General features: G+C 32.9%; 9 protein-coding genes across 9 annotated transcripts; 4 read left to right on the top strand and 5 right to left on the bottom strand.

Annotated features, from left to right (window-relative positions):
- Positions 1 to 71: 71 nt before the first annotated feature.
- On the top strand, positions 72 to 5966 carry NAEGRDRAFT_52233 (uncharacterized protein; the record flags this gene model as incomplete). Its single annotated transcript, XM_002672502.1, has 2 exons — positions 72 to 2481; positions 2719 to 5966. 2 exons carry the CDS (start codon positions 72 to 74, stop codon positions 5964 to 5966), a joined length of 5658 nt encoding a protein of 1885 aa, XP_002672548.1.
- A 43-nt stretch (positions 5967 to 6009) lies between these two features.
- NAEGRDRAFT_77543 (aldehyde dehydrogenase) lies at positions 6010 to 7882 on the bottom strand. The gene has a single exon (XM_002672439.1). It carries the CDS (start codon positions 7812 to 7814, stop codon positions 6033 to 6035), a length of 1782 nt encoding a protein of 593 aa, XP_002672485.1. The 5' UTR covers positions 7815 to 7882; the 3' UTR covers positions 6010 to 6032.
- Positions 7883 to 8063: 181 nt separating this feature from the next.
- Positions 8064 to 9113, bottom strand: NAEGRDRAFT_81215 (mRNA decapping protein; the record flags this gene model as incomplete). The annotated part of the gene is made up of 1 exon (XM_002672438.1): positions 8064 to 9113. One exon carries the CDS (start codon positions 9111 to 9113, stop codon positions 8073 to 8075), a length of 1041 nt encoding a protein of 346 aa, XP_002672484.1. The 3' UTR covers positions 8064 to 8072.
- A 1328-nt stretch (positions 9114 to 10441) lies between these two features.
- NAEGRDRAFT_72475 (uncharacterized protein) lies at positions 10442 to 10981 on the top strand (the record flags this gene model as incomplete). The annotated part of the gene is made up of 1 exon (XM_002672501.1): positions 10442 to 10981. The coding sequence occupies one exon, from the start codon at positions 10442 to 10444 to the stop codon at positions 10979 to 10981; it is 540 nt and encodes a 179-aa protein (XP_002672547.1).
- A 75-nt stretch (positions 10982 to 11056) lies between these two features.
- NAEGRDRAFT_72474 (uncharacterized protein) lies at positions 11057 to 11479 on the top strand (the record flags this gene model as incomplete). The annotated part of the gene is made up of 1 exon (XM_002672500.1): positions 11057 to 11479. The coding sequence occupies one exon, from the start codon at positions 11057 to 11059 to the stop codon at positions 11477 to 11479; it is 423 nt and encodes a 140-aa protein (XP_002672546.1).
- Positions 11480 to 12055: 576 nt separating this feature from the next.
- Positions 12056 to 13071, top strand: NAEGRDRAFT_72473 (uncharacterized protein; the record flags this gene model as incomplete). The annotated part of the gene is made up of 2 exons (XM_002672499.1): positions 12056 to 12639; positions 12684 to 13071. 2 exons carry the CDS (start codon positions 12056 to 12058, stop codon positions 13069 to 13071), a joined length of 972 nt encoding a protein of 323 aa, XP_002672545.1.
- Positions 13066 to 15000, bottom strand: NAEGRDRAFT_81214 (uncharacterized protein). Its single transcript, XM_002672437.1, has 2 exons — positions 13354 to 15000; positions 13066 to 13254 (listed from the first exon to the last, which is right to left on the bottom strand). Exons 1-2 carry the CDS (start codon positions 14862 to 14864, stop codon positions 13083 to 13085), a joined length of 1683 nt encoding a protein of 560 aa, XP_002672483.1. The 5' UTR covers positions 14865 to 15000; the 3' UTR covers positions 13066 to 13082.
- Positions 15001 to 16916: 1916 nt separating this feature from the next.
- NAEGRDRAFT_83269 (uncharacterized protein) lies at positions 16917 to 18385 on the bottom strand. The gene is made up of 3 exons (XM_002672436.1): positions 17988 to 18385; positions 17637 to 17937; positions 16917 to 17592 (listed from the first exon to the last, which is right to left on the bottom strand). The coding sequence occupies exons 1-3, from the start codon at positions 18382 to 18384 to the stop codon at positions 16941 to 16943; spliced, it is 1350 nt and encodes a 449-aa protein (XP_002672482.1). The 5' UTR covers position 18385; the 3' UTR covers positions 16917 to 16940.
- Positions 18386 to 18942: 557 nt separating this feature from the next.
- On the bottom strand, positions 18943 to 20262 carry NAEGRDRAFT_72470 (uncharacterized protein; the record flags this gene model as incomplete). The annotated part of the gene is made up of 1 exon (XM_002672435.1): positions 18943 to 20262. The coding sequence occupies one exon, from the start codon at positions 20260 to 20262 to the stop codon at positions 18943 to 18945; it is 1320 nt and encodes a 439-aa protein (XP_002672481.1).
- Between the last annotated feature and the right edge of the window lie 294 nt (positions 20263 to 20556).

The following is a 20556-nucleotide window of genomic DNA, read 5'->3' as shown; positions in this document are numbered from 1 at the left end:
TCATCACATCATCGGAAGAGCAACAACATCATCATTTGTATCCCTTCCTCTCTGATAAAGAAAATGTCAAGATGAGAACATGTTTACTAAACTTTCTTGCTACTCATGAATATGAATTGGCAAGAGCACTTTTTATTGATTACTTTAAAACTGTATCAGAGTCGGATACATTGTTTATTCTTAATCACTGTATTGAAGAATTGAAGGATCCCAAAAATCCTCACGTCACTAGTAGATTTAAGTGGTTTTGTTATTGTGTATATACCGAGTTACAACAACTGACCAATAATTCAAGCCTAAAAGGTTATAATATTGATGTAATATCTTTTGAAACATTATTGGATTGTTGTGTAAATACTTTTAAATTATCGGATAAATTTTCTAAAGAGCTTGTCAGGCATATGAAATATATTTATTCATTTAGGTTATTATCAAAAAAGAAGTCAACAACAGAGACTGTAATAACAACATTATCATCAACTGGGTTAACATTTTCACAAAATATGGATAGTTCTATCATGGATTTAATTGGAGAAATGTATGAAAAATGTCCATTTCTAGCTTTCTATTTAGAGAGGAATGCATTTGAGTTTATTAATGGAAAAAGTATTTTAATAGAAAAGTTAGAAAATTTGTGTAATGATAGAGATTATGAAAAAGCTTCCTATATGCTTCGTTTCATATCTAAACAAATTACTATGGATTCAGAGTCGATTTATTTATTGAAAAACATTTTTAAACAATTAATTGAAAATAAGGCTATAGCTCTAAAGTCTAGACCAAATAATCAATTAATTGATATCATTTACGAGTCATTATTTATTGCTGATATTTCAGACAAGGAATATAGTGATGAACAATTCAAATTAACTAGAATTTTCACATCTTTGGATGAGGAGTTGTTATCAAAACAAAAATTAATTGATATTATACAAGCTTCTCCTTCATCTCAAAGTTTTTGGTTTCACTATATGGAATATATTCGAGTTACTAATAATCATATTTTAGAATCTGGGCTCAATTTAGCACTGGATCTCGTTGCTAAGAAAGACTATGCCTCACTGAATATTCTTTTGGATCAAGAAAACTTTTCAAACATGAGGCCTCTTATAATTTTATTAAGCTGGGATAATTACAAGTCTGACATTACTGAACGACATAATATCATCCAAAATATTTGGATTCAAGGAAAACAAAAAAGAACCCCAATTTCTGATCCATGGGTAGAGTTTACATGTAATGAACTTGCATTCTTTTTGGACTTTTCTTTGGATGCATCTGAACTTCTTTTAGAGGCCAATAGATCTATGAATACTATTGAAAAGAAACATAGTAGAGATCTTATCAAGTCGGTCAAGATGAAGAAATTGGCTGAAAATGACTTTAAGTTTACAAACAAGAAAGAAATTGCCAATTTATTAATAGATTTGGCTCCAAGTCAAAGCACTCTTAATTTACTTCTGCCATGGCTGGGTAATTTGAAAGAAAATGATTTGGTTTCTCTTTTAAAGAAAAGACCTCAGCTGCGTGAAACGACAGAAAATGAGAGAAATATCGATTTGACTTTGTTGAGAGCTTATTTTGCTATTCACGAAGCAATACAAATAGTAAGAAACAAATCAACATCCATTCTAGACTCCTTGAAGAGCATTGAAGACAGCATTGTAAATATATCAAGTGAATCCTACAGGCTCAGTACTTTGGAGAATATTTTCCAAATTATTTTAACAAAATCATCACATATCAAGGGTCATACAGACAATAATTCTGTATTTGTCATTTCACCAAATAATTTACATGATATGCTGGTTTTCTTAAAGACAGCCACAGAACTATTACAACAGTCGAGTAAAGATGAGAGAATGGTTTTTAGAATCGAAAGATTCGTCAAAATACTCGATGAAGCATTGTGGAGATTTAGTTTGACAAGAATGATTTCCGAGTTTGATAGAAATTCTCTCAATAGTTCCTACAAGCAACACCAATTTGTGCAAATGTGGACCGCTTCCCCTAACACACTTTTTGTTATTTGCATTAAGAGAAATCTTTTCTCTCAGGCAAAGGAAGTCATTACAAGATTTAATCTTGGTGAATCATTCAAGAATCAAGTAATAGATGCTGAAATAATGTATACCATTCATAATGAACATAAGGATAAGAGTGTTGGTGAGATTATTCAAAAATTCCCTAATTTTATAACACTTTTTGATGTGCTCTTTTCTTTAAAGACTGAAAACAAGGAACTACATGGCGTACTCATAGAAAAAATCAAAGAGCTCAAACCTGGTATTCCTCTACTTGATTTGTTTGCAATGTATTTGGATTCACCATATCAAGGACCAATATTCAGAGTATATTCCAAACTATTCAATTACAATCGTGAGGATAATATCGAAATTTTGAGAAAGTACATAGAGGTAGAAAAAACAAAATCAACCTCTCTAAAAGATTTATGTATTTATGATAACAGAGGATTCGAAAGTAAGGATATTTCAGAACTGATAGAAGAGTTAAGACATGGAAACGAAAGATATGATTATATTTCACAACTCTTATCAAACCTTTTGAAAAACAAGGAAATTTTGAATGAGAAGAGTAATACATCAGTATTTACATTATTTAAGAGAGGATTAGCCCAAATTTTATCAGAAACTCTCTTTGAAGAAGGAAATTGTACGTAATTTGACTATTTTACCAATGATTATTAATTTTTTCTAGATGAAAAGGCGTCAAAGTTAGCTGATCTCAATGGTATTCACATTTTATCATTTATCTTAGAGTCAGCTTCACAATCTAAAATATCAAAATCGAATGATTTGAGTATTTCACTAGATTTAGCAAAGATAATATCTCAAAAATCTTCGTTAGTGGGAGCTTTGTCCTCTTTATACTTTGCTGATTACTCCAAGATGAATCCACAGTTCCTAGAGTTTATAGAAAGTCAATGCCAGAATAGTGAAGTGATGAATAGATGGATGGCTATTAAGCTAGAACCTGTAAAAGATGCCATTCAATTATCTAAACGACTTGACCTCTCAAGAAACCTCAAAAAGTATACCATTTCAAGTTTTGAGTCAGATCAAGCAGACTCACTGTATCTTGCTATCATTCAAAACTTGATAGATGCTGACGATTACAATCTTGCATTGGAAATGGCTGAGAAAGGTCTTACTCACTTTACACCTGATTTTCTGTTAAAACTTTATATTGAAAATATGCCTGACCACTCTGAATGTCACAAGTACATTTATAATATCAAGGATAAGGAGCTTGCATTTTCTTTAATTGAAATTTATATGGATGAATGGGATATTGAAGTTTGCATTGAACTTATCAGATCATGTTGCAGTACTTTTAGAAGTGATAAAACAAAACAAAAAATCTACGAAAGAGCCAGTAAGGTTTTGGAAAGGTTACACATTTTCAAGGAGGTCCTCAGCAGTGAGCTAAGAGATAACTATGATTCATGGACTGAGATGAAAGAAATTTGCGATCATAATCCATACAGATTTATTTCTGATTTGATTACAGTGTGTGAGTTTGATCTTGCTAGAAGAGCTGCCAAGAATCTTCTTTCTACCTCCACCCCAATGAATATTGGTGAGGGCTATGATTCTGTCATGATACACATAGAACAAGAATATTGTCTTTATATTTTGGGAGAAAAAGCAATTACAGACAAGATTATAAGCAAAGTGACACAAGCTTTATCCAGACTCAGTCCTGAAAATGCTCTTTCTGTTTGCAAACATGTTTTGGAAAAGTTGGAAATTTATGAGAATAAGCTATTTGTTTGTGAATTTATTCTCTCAGTATACAAGGAACATCTCAAAAAGGATCAATTGGAACAATATACTGCTAGCTTGATGGGTATGAGAGTTTTAAAACTTTTAGATGAGGAAAATAAGAAAAAGTATAATCACCTACTTTTGAAACCATCACTGATAATTGAAAATTTAATTATCAATAATGAAATGTTGAAAGTTTCAAGAATACTCAACGAATTACCAGAACTTCAAAACGACGACTTGCTGATTGAATATGGTATGAAAGCATTGTCCTTAAAGAATTTTGAACAAACAGATACCACAAAGAAGAAATCCTCTTCTCGTGTTTTCACTCTCAATAATGAGGAGCACAACAACAATATTAGAATCAATTTTTCCTTCCCTCAAGCTCCTAGTATTCTGCTAGCCAAGTCAATCTTGGATATTTGCAAGAATAATAGAAAGGTTGGAGATTCCATCTTGACGCTCTGTGATGAAATCAGCAAAACCCAACATATTTCAAGAACGAACAGAATCAGTCTGGTTGGTCAAATTGTCAGATATGCTAAAATTTGTTTCAGTAAGGATACGGAATCTCATGAAAGATTAGGTTTATGTGATACTATCCTTTCTCATGTGGAAATTTTAAAGCAAATTATTTATCATAATTGTGCCATTGGAAGTATTTCTCTAAGTGATTTAAGTCAACAAAATAGAGCCAGACAAATTCGTGACAGTCTAATTCAACTTGACCATTTGAATTTAGCATTGAATGTTGCTACCAGATGTCAAATCGAATCTGATCCTATTTGGACTCAATGGGGTATTACCCTTTTAACTTTAGGAAAGTACAAACAAGCCCGAGACAAACTCAAATATTGCCTTACTCTCACTCCTCAGCAAAAACAACAACTTCTTAATAGAATATTGGCTATTCTCGAAGGAGCTCCATCTGTAGTTGCAGTTGATCAGAAAATGGGAGACAAGTTGAAAGAATCTGTATTGGACTCACCTGGTAACAGTCCATCAAAGAAAAGAGCCTCTATAAGTATTGAACAAGTTGAAAAGTCACAACTTCACACTCATCTCGATGAAGAAAGAATGAGAGAGGCCCAGTACTATATCAAACACTTTGGTTCGAGTGATATTTACATTTCATTCCTGGTTAGAAATGGAAAATTAGATGCTGCTATTCTTTATCTTTTCAAGAAACAAATGTCTCAATCTCTTTTTGTGGATGTAATTGTAACATATTGTGTTAAATATGGATTGATGAAATTCTTACAAAATGTAATCAAACAATATGACACTACCTTTACAAAGTGTTATCCATATCTCACTGCCACTTGTAAATATTTGAATCAAAAACAAGCACTCAACTTGCTCTATGATTTCCAAGTTTTTATGGATGATAACATCAGAGCTGGTTTGACCAAGATTAGATTATTCTTAAAGACTGATGATCAAAATCAACAACTCTCCCACTTGGAAGGTGCAAAGAAACATTTCATGACTGGGCTTCAAAATAGTTCTACAGAAAATGATGTTCAAAAGCAAGTGTTAAAACCTGATGAAATTTCAAGATATGTCAAAACTATCAATTTACAAACAGAAGTCACAAAAAAGTTTGGAAATGTCATGAGTCCATCAACTCCTAACACTAAGATTACTCTATTTGATGCAGTTAAAGGAAAATGTGAAATAACTGAATTTTTAATGTTGCAGTCATTTGATTTATCATTTAGAATTGCATCTGAGTTCCATTTACCAATGGTCAAGCTATATATTCGTACTCTGTGTAGTCTTGTGAGAAAGAAGCAAATAGCAATTATAGAAAATTTATTGAAACAAATTAGAGGAACTCCAATTAGTGATGAAGATTGGGATGCAATCATTAATAATATTATCAAACTTTATATTAAGGAAATGAATGATGAAAAGAATGCAGAAAAATTTATTGCAAAATTGAGAAACGATTCCAAGAAGGTTAGAGCTTGTTTGTTGTGTAATAGATTCAAAGCAGCTTATTTGATTGCTGTGAAATGTGATAACTTGGATGATGTCAAATTAATTTTCGATTATTGCAATCAGGTTGATTCTAAGGCAACTCAAACAATAGCTGAGCACTGTCTGAAATATTTGAAAGATCATGGAGTTCAAATTGTATTGCCAACTCAACCAACATCTAATTCAAAATAATGACATCTTTCTTTGAATCATAATAAAACTTTAGATTCAAATTAAAATACAAATAAATTAACAAGTTTATTTCTTTCCCATTAAAGCTCCAACTAAACGGAAGAGAGAACCAACAGTACCAGTCCATGGACCATATAAGAAGTCAACCAAGTGAGCAACAACCATATGAGCATAACCTTCAGTTGGGTATCTAATAAGTTTTGGTGGAGGCATATCAATTGGGAATCTGTTAGTAACGAAACTCTTTTGGATAGTGAAAGCACGGAGACCTTCTGGACCATTGAATCTACCAAAACCAGAAACCTTAACACCACCGAATGGCAAATCTTGAATCAAGTAGCTCAAACCATAGTCATTAACCATGGTCAAACCAGCAACGAGACGGTTACCAATTCTTTCAGCACGCTTTTGATCACCAGCAAATACATATGAACCAAGAGCATAACAAGTACTATTAGCCATTCCAATGACTTCTTCTTCATCCTTCCACTTGACAATAGTGACAACTGGTCCAAAAACTTCATCTTGAACAACATTCATATCATTCTTAACTTCAGTGAGGAGAGTTGGTTCCAAGAATTGACCCTTCAAATTTGGATTTCTCTTACCACCAAGAACGAGCTTAGCACCTCCCTTAACAGCATCTTGAATGACTTTTTCAATCTTTTCAATAGATGTTGACATGGTCATGGCACCAATATCGTTAATTTCTTCTGGTTCAAGAGCACAATCCTTAGTACAGGTTGGTCTTTGTCTGAGTGATTTCATAAGTTCAACTGCCTTAGCAACAAACTTGTCATGAATCTTTTCATGAACGTACAATCTTTCAGCAGCAATACAATTTTGGCCACAATTGTAAAGAGAAGCTCTAATAGCAACATCAACAGCAATATCAACGTTAGCATCTTCACAAACAATGAATGGATCCTTGCCTCCCAATTCCAATGTAACAGGTGTCAAATTTTCAGTGGCAGCCATCATGACCTTCTTTCCGATTTCAGGAGAACCAATAAAGAAAACGTGACTAGTATTCTTTGATTTAGCAAGAGCATTACCAGCTTCACCAAAACCAACAATGAATTGAACAGTATCTGGAGAGAAACCAGCCTTAATTAAAGCATCTTGAACTAAATGTTCATATAATTCAACACTTGACCAAGTAGCCCATTCACTAACCTTAATAACAACAGAGTTACCAGCAAATAGAGCAGCAATAATAGCATTGATAGCATTTTGGAAAGGATAATTCCATGGAACAATCATACCAATAACACCCAATGGTAAATATTGAACTGTGGCAACTTTGTAAATCATCATTAATGGAACATGTCTAGTTTCAGGTGAAAGGAATTGTTCACCTCTAGTAGTTAACCATCTAATCTTTTCACAAGTCATGACAACTTCACCCAAATGAGCTTCAAACATTGTCTTACCAGTATCTTTACAACTCTTGGCAACAATTTCATGTTTGTGTTTCAAGATATTGTCCAACAAATGCAAGAGTACTCTCTTTCTATCCTCAAATGATGTCTTGGACCAACCTTCAAAAGCCTTCTTAGCAGAGGAAATTCTTTCTTCAACATCTTGAGTATTCATTGCTGGTACAGGATCACATAATTCTTCACCTGTTCCTGGATTAGTACAAGGAATCATTTGTCTTCCTTGTGGATTCTTTCTTGTTGTAGCAACCCATTCTTGAAGTGGTGTTGAAAGACGTTTCTTAGTATCGAATGGTTTAACTTGCTTCCACATGTAACTTCTTCCAAATATTAATTTATAAATAAATTTAATAACCATATAACCAATCACGGTATAGATGGCATATTGTCCAAAAGTAAAAACACTCATATTCATCAATGATGATACCACACCACCATCAGATGATGAACACGATGATGATGAAGCTGTTGTTGTTTTGAATGACATTTTTTTTCACAAGCCTTTTTTCATCAGGATCGCACTTCGATGGAGGAGGACTTTGAGATTTGCAGAGAACTGTTGGTTATCTTGGTGTTAGAAGTTGTTGAATTAATAATGATGAATAGGATAAGATAATAATCATCATTATTGGAGAAGAAGAAATTGTAAATTATTTTACCTATATATCTAGCACCTATTTCCTGATTGTTTATTTTCATCAGCTAGAAATTGGCAATATTGATTGTAGCAAGCATCGGAAAAGTCCTTGTTAGATTCTAGTGTGAACATGAGCTGATTGATGAACATTTCCTTAGTGACAAACTTCCTCTTTCCGAATTGTTGAACACACTCTTGAGATAACACAGATGAATATTCTGGTTCAACCACAGTAGAAACTTGTTGATTGGCACTAGAGTTGAAAAAGTGTTCTCTGATAAGTGATTCTTCATCTAGATAATTATTTCCGTCCATTGCAGATGATGGATTAAAGGAACCATTTTCAACTGGTGGTAATCCTGTTACACCTCCAATTCCTAGCATATTCTTAAGTAAAGATGAAGCATCTGATGATGGTTGTGAATCGTTTTGATGATGATTAATTTGATGGGATTGTGATGATGGATGATAAATTGAATCAGCATGGTTTGGATGGTAATTAATTAGAGGAGATGGTTGCAAAGTAGTTGGTGGTTGTACAAAAGTATTTGATTGTTTGCTTTCTGGTTCCGTCTTTCCATAGGCCTTTTCTTTCAACGAAACGATGAGGTCATTAAATTCAATACATTGCAAAGATTTGTAGAACCAAATTCCCTTGATAATACGACCTTTGGTTCTATAGAATACATATGGGTGATGGACTTCCAATTCTAAATCCTTTGTAATATCTTGACGAAAATCATCACTACTCTTTCTATTCATCACTACAATACGATACTTGGGAAATTTTGGTTCGTTTCTCTCTACAATAAACATGGCTCCTTCTACTTCCAATTTATCCCATGAATCATCTTGAAACTTGTAAAATACTACATGATCAAAGGTCGAGTGTATTGTCGTAATAAATTTATCTTTTCTCTTTAAAACTCCAATATTCATCTGTTGTCTAGCGTTTAATCGGTTTGTATTATAATTTGCACCGTTTTTACCATCTTGTTGTTGTTGGCCATTTGTATCCTGTTGCTGAGTAGCAGAGGAATACATTGCCATCGATTGGTTATTCGTCGTCATTTTTTAAATCTATTTTTATAAATTATTTAATAATAATTTGTTTTTGTATTTCAAATTGGCTAATATTTTACAATTTGCTATTTATATGATGATGAATTTTTAAAATTAGATAGCTGGTTAACGTCAATAATATTAACTGATTGAAACAAAGCTTTCTTGTGGATAATACATTGGTATTGAAAGTAATATTAATATGGAAAATTAAAATGGACTTTAGCACCAAAATATATTCAATTCGAACCTTATCTCCATTCCAAAACCGATGTGAGAAAAAGTCTGAAGCTTTTGTTTCTACTATTGAGGAAGAGGTAACACATTTTCAATCAGTAAACAACTGTATAATGGAGGAGACATAATCCCCAAAGAATATATTCACAAACAAACATTTGTCTTATTTTCACATCGACTGACTATCAAGTCCTCTACGTTAAGATAATAAATCTTAATGGACTGGAATTAATATCACAATACATCTCGATTAATAAGGGTGATTTTACCTTAATTAGTGATTGCCTCCATGGACTGGTATGGCTTGTTTGTGGACATTTCATAAGGTCCACCTTAATGAAGGAGCCAACAAAATAGCCCTAAATGTGCTCTATTTCCATTAAAAATTTATTGAGGGAAAAAGAAGCAATTATTCGTTGCCAGCCCCAACACACAACATAAAAAATGGGGGGAATTTGCTCATCTATATCTTGTGGAAATTCCGTGTCCTCCTCTTCGAATTCATCATCAGTGAGGACATTCTTCTCATCATCAACAAAAGTTAGCGACAATTCAACAACGGTCTCTCCTATAAAATCGAGTACAACGCCTTATGTAAATATAAATAAGGCCAAGAAAAACCTTCTCAATACATCAAAGGAATCACTGAAAGGTTATCTTAATATTAAAAGGAGGAGGAGGAACACTAAGATGGCGGAAATGAATAAGCAATTTGAGAATATATTAAAGTTTTTTGATCTGCCAGTTCATACGAACTTATTCGAGAATGTAAATTCAATCATTACATATTTTGATCAGAATGAATCAAAGGAAGAAGTATCAATGAAGCTTTCAAAGATAGTATTTGATTCATATGATAGGGATAAGAGTGGATTTTTAGATTCATCAGAGTTGAGAAAGTTTTGTAGAGATTTATTATACATGTGTGGTCAAACCAAAGTAACAGAAAGTAAGTTTTGTTATTGTTGTTACTAAAACTAATACTTGTTGCTATTTTTCCTATAGAGAGTATAACAACACTGGTGGAGAGCTTGCAAAATGTAATTAAGGCTCAAAAGTTTGACAGACTGAGTTTTGAATTATTTTGGAGTTCTAATATAATGAGAGGTGAAATGATTGATTCATGTGGCCAGTTAGACGAGTCTTATATAGTGTTTAATCCAAGCTTATCGACAGAACAAATACAATTTCTTGAAAATCTCACATCAAGAGAATTGAAAAAGGAATTTGACTTGTTCTTTAGGTTCTTTGATTATCGGCCTACTGGTAATTTACTTCGAGATATCAATCTGTTCATGAAGATATTAGCAGATGAAGATTTTGAAACTCCATCACCAATATTTGATTCCAAAGAGGTTAGCAAACTGCAAAAGAAGCTTCAATCCAGGTTACTTCGTTATATATTTGAATATTATGATGGAGATGGATCTGGTGTAATTGAAAGAGATGAACTATTAAGCTTCATGCAAGACGTGCAGGAAGCTCTCTCAAAGAATGGTGATGAAGATATTTCGGAGGAAGACATTTCAGATTTAGTTGATGAAATGCTGCATGATTGTGATGTTGATGGTGACGGTAACATTAGTTATCATGAAATATTGCCACATTTACCAGCTTTATTTGCACGAATGAGGCACTAATTGTACATTTTGTAAATATTAATAATTTAAATCGAAAATATCAATAATTAATAATTAAAAACCAACAAATTAAAAATGTCATCATTTCTACTGTCGAATGTTATGAAGGCTGCTCTTGCACTAACAAATGGAACGAATCTTCTTTCTAATGATGATAATCTTGAACCAATCAATGATTTGTCATTTAACAATTCTAGTACACTGTTTGATGATACACCTGATTCATTGTTCTTTCCGAATGGTATTCCTAAAGTACCTAAATCAACTTCCATTGAACATGATCGGGATATGTATATCAAGTCAATTCTAACAGAGGGAGAAATAACAAACTCTGCTCATTTACCTTTTCAATTAGTAATTCCAATGATGATGAAACCATTGAATACCAAAAAGAAGGGAAACATCCCTCAACAAGAATATTATTCACATGAGGAATTGAATGATATTTCTGATGAGGAAAGAAAGAAAAGACAGGCTCTTCTTGACAAGTATGACTGAAACTCCTTATTTAACTTTCATATGCTGGTTCATTAAGGTATTGGATAATTGGAAATTTTGATATTTCTTAGTCAAGGATAGGAAGAACCTTGACAAATCGAAATGTTGAGGGATCTCTTTTCACAATTCATTACAATTTCCTGATAATTTTCAATGGAAGGTCAAATTAATTAGTTAATTGGAAAATGGTGAATATTAGAAATTGAAATCAAAAATTGATTTATGGAAACGGATTAACATTTAATTAAAGTTGGATATCTGATTATTATTAAATTCACTTAATTATAAAATCAAATTTAATTTTCTCAAATAATCCTTTAATATTATCTTTCAACCAAATCAATATAAAATACATAAAATCATATTTAGTATAATACACTATTTGGTCAGCCAATAAATTGGGTTTAAACATGTTTCCTCTTCACTATTTCCTCAGAAGACCGTCATGATTGTATCATCATTCAATTTAACAATCAAATCGGACAAGATTTAATGTGCTAGGTAAATTCTCCATCCTCACTCGGATGAAAATTATGGTTCGATTGGTTTTTCATTTTTTTCAATTTATTAAAAAAAATGATCGAATATTTGGCGGGAGTCTTGTTGCTTTTAATTGGAGTAATTGGCTTGAATGTGTTTAGATATTTAGAATTTGAGAAGGAGAGAAAGAGAGTCAATTCTGAAGAGTGCCTCTCCAATAGACATATTATCATCACCGGAGCAAGCTCTGGCATTGGAGAACAATTATTGCGACACTATTGTACCATCGGAAAGAGAAATAAAATTGTCATAACTGCTAGAAATGTTGAGAAATTGCAAGAATTGAAGGAAATCATGTTGAAGGAATATAGTGGAAAGGGTCACGAGATTTTCTGTGTCAAGACAGATGTTTCCGTTGATGAGGAATGTAAAAATTTGATCGAGTTGAGTGCTAAATATTTAAATGAGAGAATTGATGTAATTTATTTGAATGCTGGAAGATCAGCAGTGCAAATGTTTGCTCAAGCTACAAATTTAGATGGTCATAGAAGCTTGATGGAGACTAATTTCTTTGGATGTGTCACACCAACATTCTACTTGATGAAACATTTGAGAGAAAAGCAAGAATCTCATTGCTCTATTTGTGTTGTTTCAAGTCTTGCTGGATTATCAGGTGTTTGGTATGTTTTATGATGATTCTAATCATTCTAACTATTTCATCAAGTTATAGAACTGCCTATTCTAGTAGCAAATTTGCTCTTCATGGATTTTATGAAGCTTTGAAATTGGAATTATTGAAGGAGGGAATTTATGGAAAGAAGGTCACTATTTCAATTGTTTGTCCTGGCTTTGTTAAAACTCAAATTCACTTCAATGCTCTTGGAACTGAAAACAAGTCAGCCTCCAATGTTAAAAGAGATTTATCACAATTCATGGAAGTTGACGAATGTGTTTCCAGAATGGTTACCAATGTAGAAGGAAAGAATGGAGACTTTTTATTTATTGTACCTTATACTGAACGTTTCTTGATTCAATATTTCAGACCTTGGATGCCAGCTCCAATTATTGAGTACATTCTCTTAAAGAAGGGTGATTCAGTTCAAATTGAATAATAAATAATTATTTATTTTGATTTCTTCTTACTTTCCTTCTTTTTCTTCTTGGAAGATTCAGAATCAGAATTCGAGGAAGAAGAAGAATTATACGAATTGACAGTATTTGCCTGTTCTAATGGATTACTGAAACGTGTGAAGGTATTATAGGTGTTCTCTCCAATACCAAAACTCCACGTATGTCTGTTTATAAACAATAATATCACATGTTTGCATATTGTTCATATTACATGTTTGTAAAAATTAAAATATTTAGAAAAGAAACTGAATGTCAATACTTACACAGTTGGTGGTCTTCCTCTTTTTCTCCTTGGTGGTGCATTACTTTCTTCATCTGGTCCTCCTCCCTCTTCACCATTCATGATGCTTGGAGGAAACATTGGAAGAACATGTAAATTACCACCTGTTGAACTACCACTTCCAAAAAAGAAGTGTTGATCGTTGGTGTTTGTACTCGTGCTACTTGATGGCATTGATGAGGAGCTAGCAGCTGATTGCTTTCTCTTCTTTTTTGATGTTTTTGCGACTTTCTTATTGGTTGTCGAGTAGGATGGTGTTCCACCAATTGAGTTGTTTTGGGGCGAGTTAAGAGTGGGTTGATTGGGTGCTAGTAGAGGAGGTGGTATCTCAACATGTATCATTGCTGATTTGCCTCTCTTCTTTTCCTTCTTTACCTTACTTTCGAATAGATTAGTTTGAACAGTTGGTGGTGATAAGGGAGAAGATGAGGCAGCACCACCTACATTACTTCCACTATAAAACATGTTTCCAATATTATTGGTATTAATTGTTGGACTTTGCAGAAATGAATTGTCATCCATGCCAACTGCCAATAGCTCATCAAGTTCACTATTTTTAATCACATCTTGTTCCTCATCAAATATTTGATTTAGAATAGCATCTTGTTGAGGACTGCTAGTAGTATGTACTAAAAGTGCATTCGAAGTTTGTTGCATTTGACCGTTAGAATTATTCGAAACATTCATGCCTCCAAGAACATGTTGATTCGTATTAGTACTATTAGTATTATTATTAATAACATGTGAGAAATTAGTTAGAGATGGGCCTATTGTTGTACTAGTTGTATTAGTAATTGTTGTATTATTCGAAACATGCGTTTGGAAAGGTTGTTGGTTTGGTTGTTGGAAAATCTGATTGTTACTCAATTGGAGATTTACTTTTTGCACGGCGGACTGGTCATGTTGAGTAATTGGATAATGAGGAGATTTACTCAGTGGTTCAGATGTTGTTTGAGTCGTAATCATTATTCCTATATTGGAATTAGTATAATTTTTAAGTTTACCTAAAGTAGTATTAGAATCCTGATTTGAAAGTGGTAAGATGCCATGTCTCTCAACAATAACAGGTTTGATTATAGAATTTTGCTGCGGTAGGTTTCTCCTTAACTGATTACTATTCGAAAGTCCAACATCTTTCACAGCTCTTGCTCTTCTTCGTAATTCTTCCTCTAAATCTCCAACACATTCCTCTCGTAAGATGTAATAGCATGGAATTGGTGAAGAATTTGAGTTACTGTCCACTGTTGCTGTTGCTGTTGCTGTTGCTGTAACAGTATTAGCAATAGTTTGATTAGTATTAGCAATATTAATATTTGAAATATTATTGGAATTATACGAAAGAAAATTATCAGAAGGTGTGATATTTTGCGACATGTAGAACAGTGGATAATTCTGCTGCTGTTGCTGATGTTGCTGATGATCGGATAATGTTGTTGTTGTTGTTGTTATGTGAGTTGTTGTTTGTGTTGTTGGTCGTGAAGAGAAGGGTATCATCTTATTGTCCAATGATGACAATTATTCGAAACTTAGATGGTAAAATTGCGATTGTTTACTGCCTTTACCTAATGTGCAGTGATTAGTGTTGTTTTTTTTGTTTAGAAATATTAAATAATATAATACCAAGCAATTGCAATATATTTAATAGTTATTGTAAAGACACTTTTTTGAAAAATACTTCTTCTTGTGGCGGAATAAACATAATGCTGATGAAACTATTAACTGTTGCGACCACCACTAGCTTTACCCACTGCTCTAGTCAATTGCCACTTTAGTCAACTCTGTGAATCAACACAAACTATTAGATTGTTTATTCGAAACGAGGGATCTACACGTATTGATCGAGGTCTTGCCTGTTTGACTAATTTCTTGGTCGTTGTGGACCTTTCTTCCGTTCTCATTCCTTTACGAGGTTTGGTCAACTCTAAACAAGGTAATGATTCATGATGAATTGTAGTGAATTGGTAAAGTAGGGGCTTTTTAGTTGATGCGGATTTTTTCAACATTTTTCGCAATTTCTTTAATTTTAAAAACCATGAAGTGTTGGTACATGATTAAAAGAGACAATTTCATGTTGTGAAATTCTCAATATTCAGAATTGAGTGGACAAGTATTATTGGTCATGGGTGTTTGTTTGGAATGTGTCAGTGTTTGGGAATGTTTCGATAATACATGTTGTTGTTGTGTATGTGGATAACCATTAAGTTCTTTAATTATTGGAAAGATTTCGAATAATATCGACTGAGCAAACAATCATAATAATGTGTTACTGTATACAATTGAATTTTCCAGTTTCTGGTTGTGGTGATTATGTTTTGAATTTCTCCAATTTATTTTGCCATGAAATTCACAAATTCTTTATATCCACTTATTACTCCAAATGTACATGTTTTGCAATGTTACTGTAAATGTGCATATACTAATACAGCAAGTATAGATCGAATAGATGGGCTACTAACTAATTTGTTGGATTCTGACTAGTTGTATTGGAATGCACTTTTAATTTACACTATTATTCGAAAGTTTGGAAAGAATCGAATGGTACATGATGTAGATTCGATATTAATTGGGTTGAATGAAATTGAATCTATGAATTGATGCATGTGCATTAGAATAAAAGAAAATGCATGTTTTCAATGCATGGTAAAGTTGTATAGAATGTACTATTAGTTTAGTTTCATCACATTCAACAACATTCCAAAAACATTTTCCTATTCATCCAAAGAAAAAATAAATGTGGTAATGATAATGCGTTAGATAATGTCCATCTTGAAAACATTCCACATTTTCCAACCGTCAGATTACATCCACAAATTTTGAAATCTTCACACATCCACAATAAGTTGTGCAAAACATATCAACAACATGTTATGTAAACAATTTGCATGTTATCATGTGTGTTATCCATCATCATATGATCCGCACATGTATATGTATACAAATGACATGTAATTGCCTCCTCGTTGAATGTTTCAAGAATTCAACATGTGTAATTCCCTGATATTTGGCGGGAAGAACAACAAACAACAGGATAAATCACAACCAAGAACAACAAGAAACATCTTCTATTGTTGTTGTTTGCTCCACATCATGTTCCTAGCATTAGTTGTGCCTGTTTGAAAAGATGATGTAATATATTATGGTACTGTTATAGCTGTTATTGTTGTATTATTCATAATATATATTGTAGTCTATTATAACAAGAGCAACAACAACATTAATACATTTAGGATGTTGTATGGGAGATGTACATGTAACAATGTTATAGCTTGAAGACAGGATGTGTTCAACATCAGCAGCATCCATTGAAAAATATGTTCAAGTAGACAACATCATGTTGGATGTAGGGACATTTTGTTTTTTAATATTTTATAATATTTTTAAATACCGTTGTAATACCAAAATTTTTTTGGCCACAGTCAACCGGCAAAGCTTAACACGTTGATTTTTGGCGGCAAGTTAAGCTTGCCTAATTCACAACATCAAAATTAACACGTATGACCCTGAGTTATAGTTGGTTGCCAAAAGCTCTAATTAATTCAAATTAGTATACTAATTTCCATAGCTAAATTTTTATTTTTTATTGTTAATTTCATAGGAACGACCAATCTTTGAAAGGGAAGACTTTAACAGATCCATGTTGTTTTGAATGGTTTTTGTCAAGCTTATTAATTTTTCTTGAGAATCCAAAACATCTACAGTACTTGTGTATGGATTATATTTGAGTTGGAATGGTCTATCGAGAGAATTGTTGACGTATCTTCTAATTAAATCTTTGCATGATTCCAAGCTTTCAACAACATAATAGATTGGTTGGTAGTGAGTGATTGGATAAACTCTATTAGCAGCATCTTCTGGAACGAATGGTAAATATTCTGGTTTCTTTCCAGTTTCTGCATCAATGCCTGAACAACCATATTCTAGTTCACCAAACGAGCTTAACAAACCAGCACCATAAGCCTTCAAGGAACCGTTTTCCTTGAGGATACCAAATTCGAGACAGTACCAGTAGAGTCTAACAAGTCTGTCAATTTCTTCATCGGAAGCTCCGAGAGATGCAAGACCAATTTGTTGAGAGAATTCAGCAAAATCAGAATCAGCCAATAATGGCATGTGACCAAGCATTTCGTGAACAACATCAGGTTCTGGTGTATAGTATGGCTTACTGTGATGTCTAATATATTGGGTACTGTGGAAAACTCTAAAAGCAAGAGCATTAAGGAAACTATTTGGGTTAAATGATGAAAAATTTCAAAATTGAAAACTTACTCTCTTGAAGTGAGCAAACCAGAGACAGGTCTAATTCTGAAACCTGTTGAGCTCAACAAAAAGTCACTGACATCTTGTAATTGTGGGATTTTATCTTCCTTGAAACCACAGTTTTGTTCAAATAATGGGAACAAGTTGTTATATTGTTCGCAAGCATATTTAGGATAGAGAGCTGTCAATTTCTTGTAAATAATACTCCAAGTCTTATTTTCAGTTTCAGTGTAATCAATACGTGGAATTGGACTTCCATGTTTGTAATTCAAAGCAATGTCTGCGATCATCTTTCTACGATCTCTGTATTCTATTGATTTGATAAACATTAGAAACAATGTCAATAAATCAATTCCTTACCTTGATCATGGAAACCTGGATGATCAGCTTGCAAAACAGCACCAGCTTCAAGACATTCTCTTGCGAAATGGTCAATATCTGCAATCTTTGTTGGGAACCAAGGAATCTTATTTTCAAATCCCAAATATTGTACATGATCACAAATCTTTTCTTGAACCATTTCCTTGATGGCTCTATCAACAATATCCTTACTCACTCCTTCATCAACATTGACAACAAAATCAATAACCTTCTTATCAAATCGATTAGGACGTGATTCAATCTTTATCAAATTAACATTGTGCTTTGAAAACACAGCCAAAGAACTTGTTAATGAAGTGACTTTATGTGGAAGGGAGAGAAGGAGAGTTTTGTGCAACTTGGTTGCATTTGCAAACTTTGGAAAAACACGTTCCATTCCTATTATTTGTGTGCATAGATTTGATATCATTCAGCATAGTAAGAGTATGCATTCATTCCGAACAAACATCATCACACCAAAACAAGCAAACAAGTAATAATATCAACACCACTCCGATAAATCTTCTCTAAAGCGTGCAGCAACACTTACCTATTACTTAGGTGATTTTTTTGTTGTTTTGATGAATAATTGTCCCTAGAAACTTGGGAAATTCCTTCTACTCTCGCTTATTTTCTTCTCTGCTATTGTGGGTGTTGGAAGCGTAGAAAATTCTCCATATTAGTACATTGGGTGGAGTTGGAAAAAACGCGAGTTCTTCTGGCCGGGGAATTATTTGAAAGGCAGTCTTACTTCTTAATTACTTATTAGTTTTCATTGTTATTGATATGAATAAAAAGACTACAGCACCACAGGTTCCCAAGTTGTCTCCAACCTCAGTACTGATGTGGCTCGACGATGCTTAACTTCTCAAATCGGACGGGATGAGGTGCATTCATCGTGATATGGCCGTAGCCATTTACCACCTCAATCCGAAGTAATTAAATCTCTTCTGCCTTAATTTCCATTATCAATTTCAATGTCTTTGGAGGCTGAAAATTTGACTAGTTTTGCCTTGTAGAGTTTTGTTGGTTTTAGAGTTAGCTTTGGAGGCTCAATAGGATCGGTAAATACTTGTTGATAGTACATTTTACAAATGTTGGATTCTACTGAGGTGGACTTCTTAATTTCTTTGATTTTGGAATCAAAATCTAGAGGAGAAATGCGTGATAAACGAATATGTTTGTTGGATTTTAGAATTTGCAACTCTTCCTTACTTCCAATTTGACAAATAACACATCGTCCAACTTGGCAATAAAGTATCAAGATATCTAAAGGTATGAGTGTTGATGAAAGGTTAACAAATTTCAAATATGGTAGGCACGCTATCATTGTTAGAGTTGTGTCATCAAACAAGCAGGAGGAAATGTCCAATACTTCAATAGTGGTTGGGATATTCAAATTATTTGCCACAAAAGTAGATCCTGATAGATCCAATTTTTTGAGATTTTTACACTTCCCCATTAAATTATTGAAATACTCAGTTGAAATATTGCTTGTCCAAGAGAGTGAAATAGAGGTCAAGTGTTTCAAATCAACCTTTGGTGATTGAAACTTGATTTCATTAAAACCTTGATTGTTCTCAAATTTTACAATTTTGATATTTTCTGTTTGTATAAAAATAGTGTCAAACACATAACTTCTATTTGCAACTCTACTAAATCCTCTTACTTTGATAGATTCCAATTTCTTGGGTAATCTAATTGGCATCAAAGAATTATTAAACAAAATAGAAATTGTAGAATTATCCAATATTTTCAAATGTTCCAAACATTCTAAGCAATCCAAATGATTCAATAAATTAAACTTGAATAATTCCAATGTAGAAACTTCGATAGTCATCTTTCTTATTTGAAACCTTTCATTCAATCTTTCGAATATCCTACAAATAAAATCATCATCAAAATACTCATCTTGATCAGTAATTAATTTCAAATTTTTAATTTTCCCTTCATATCTCTCCAAATTCAACAATCCTTCAACTCTCCGAAGAGAAACAGTTCCACATAACTCATTCCAAACTGTACTTGAATAAGTAGCTTGTTTAGCCTCTCTACAAACAAGAGAAAGATTTCCGATGTCTGATTTTTCAAGAAATGAAATAATTAATGCCAATTCATCACTACAAAATGGCAAATAAACTTTAAATTCCTTTCTACTTGGATGATTATTGCAATAATTCCGAACCCTTTTTCTCACCAAAATCCACACAATCACCAATAATACAATTAAAATTGCAAAGCCTGTGAGTGAGAGGGTATGATCTAGTGGTTGCATTTTTTAATTAATAATTTTGAATTAAAACAATTAAAATATTTAATTTAAAAAATGTCAAAACTTGAGACCCTCTCCAATAATTAAGGAGAAATTTGGAAATTCACCAATTCAAATCCTTAACCATCATTGACAAATTACGCTTCTTTAAATTTGCCTATCTTGTGCAAATATGAAAGAGGCAGTGGATATTTTGGCAATGGAGCTCTACGGAAACTGCCAACCTTAATTTATCATAAAATTTATTTACAATATTGAACACGATGCAACAGTTACAAAAGTATGAAACACTGTTTA

The sequence above is a fragment of the Naegleria gruberi genome, assembly GCF_000004985.1.
Source record: "Naegleria gruberi genomic scaffold NAEGRscaffold_53, whole genome shotgun sequence".
Taxonomy (NCBI): Eukaryota; Heterolobosea; class Eutetramitea; order Acrasida; family Naegleriidae; genus Naegleria; species Naegleria gruberi.
The sequence above is the reverse complement of the archived record's forward strand: the minus strand, read 5'-3'. Positions and strand labels throughout refer to the sequence as shown.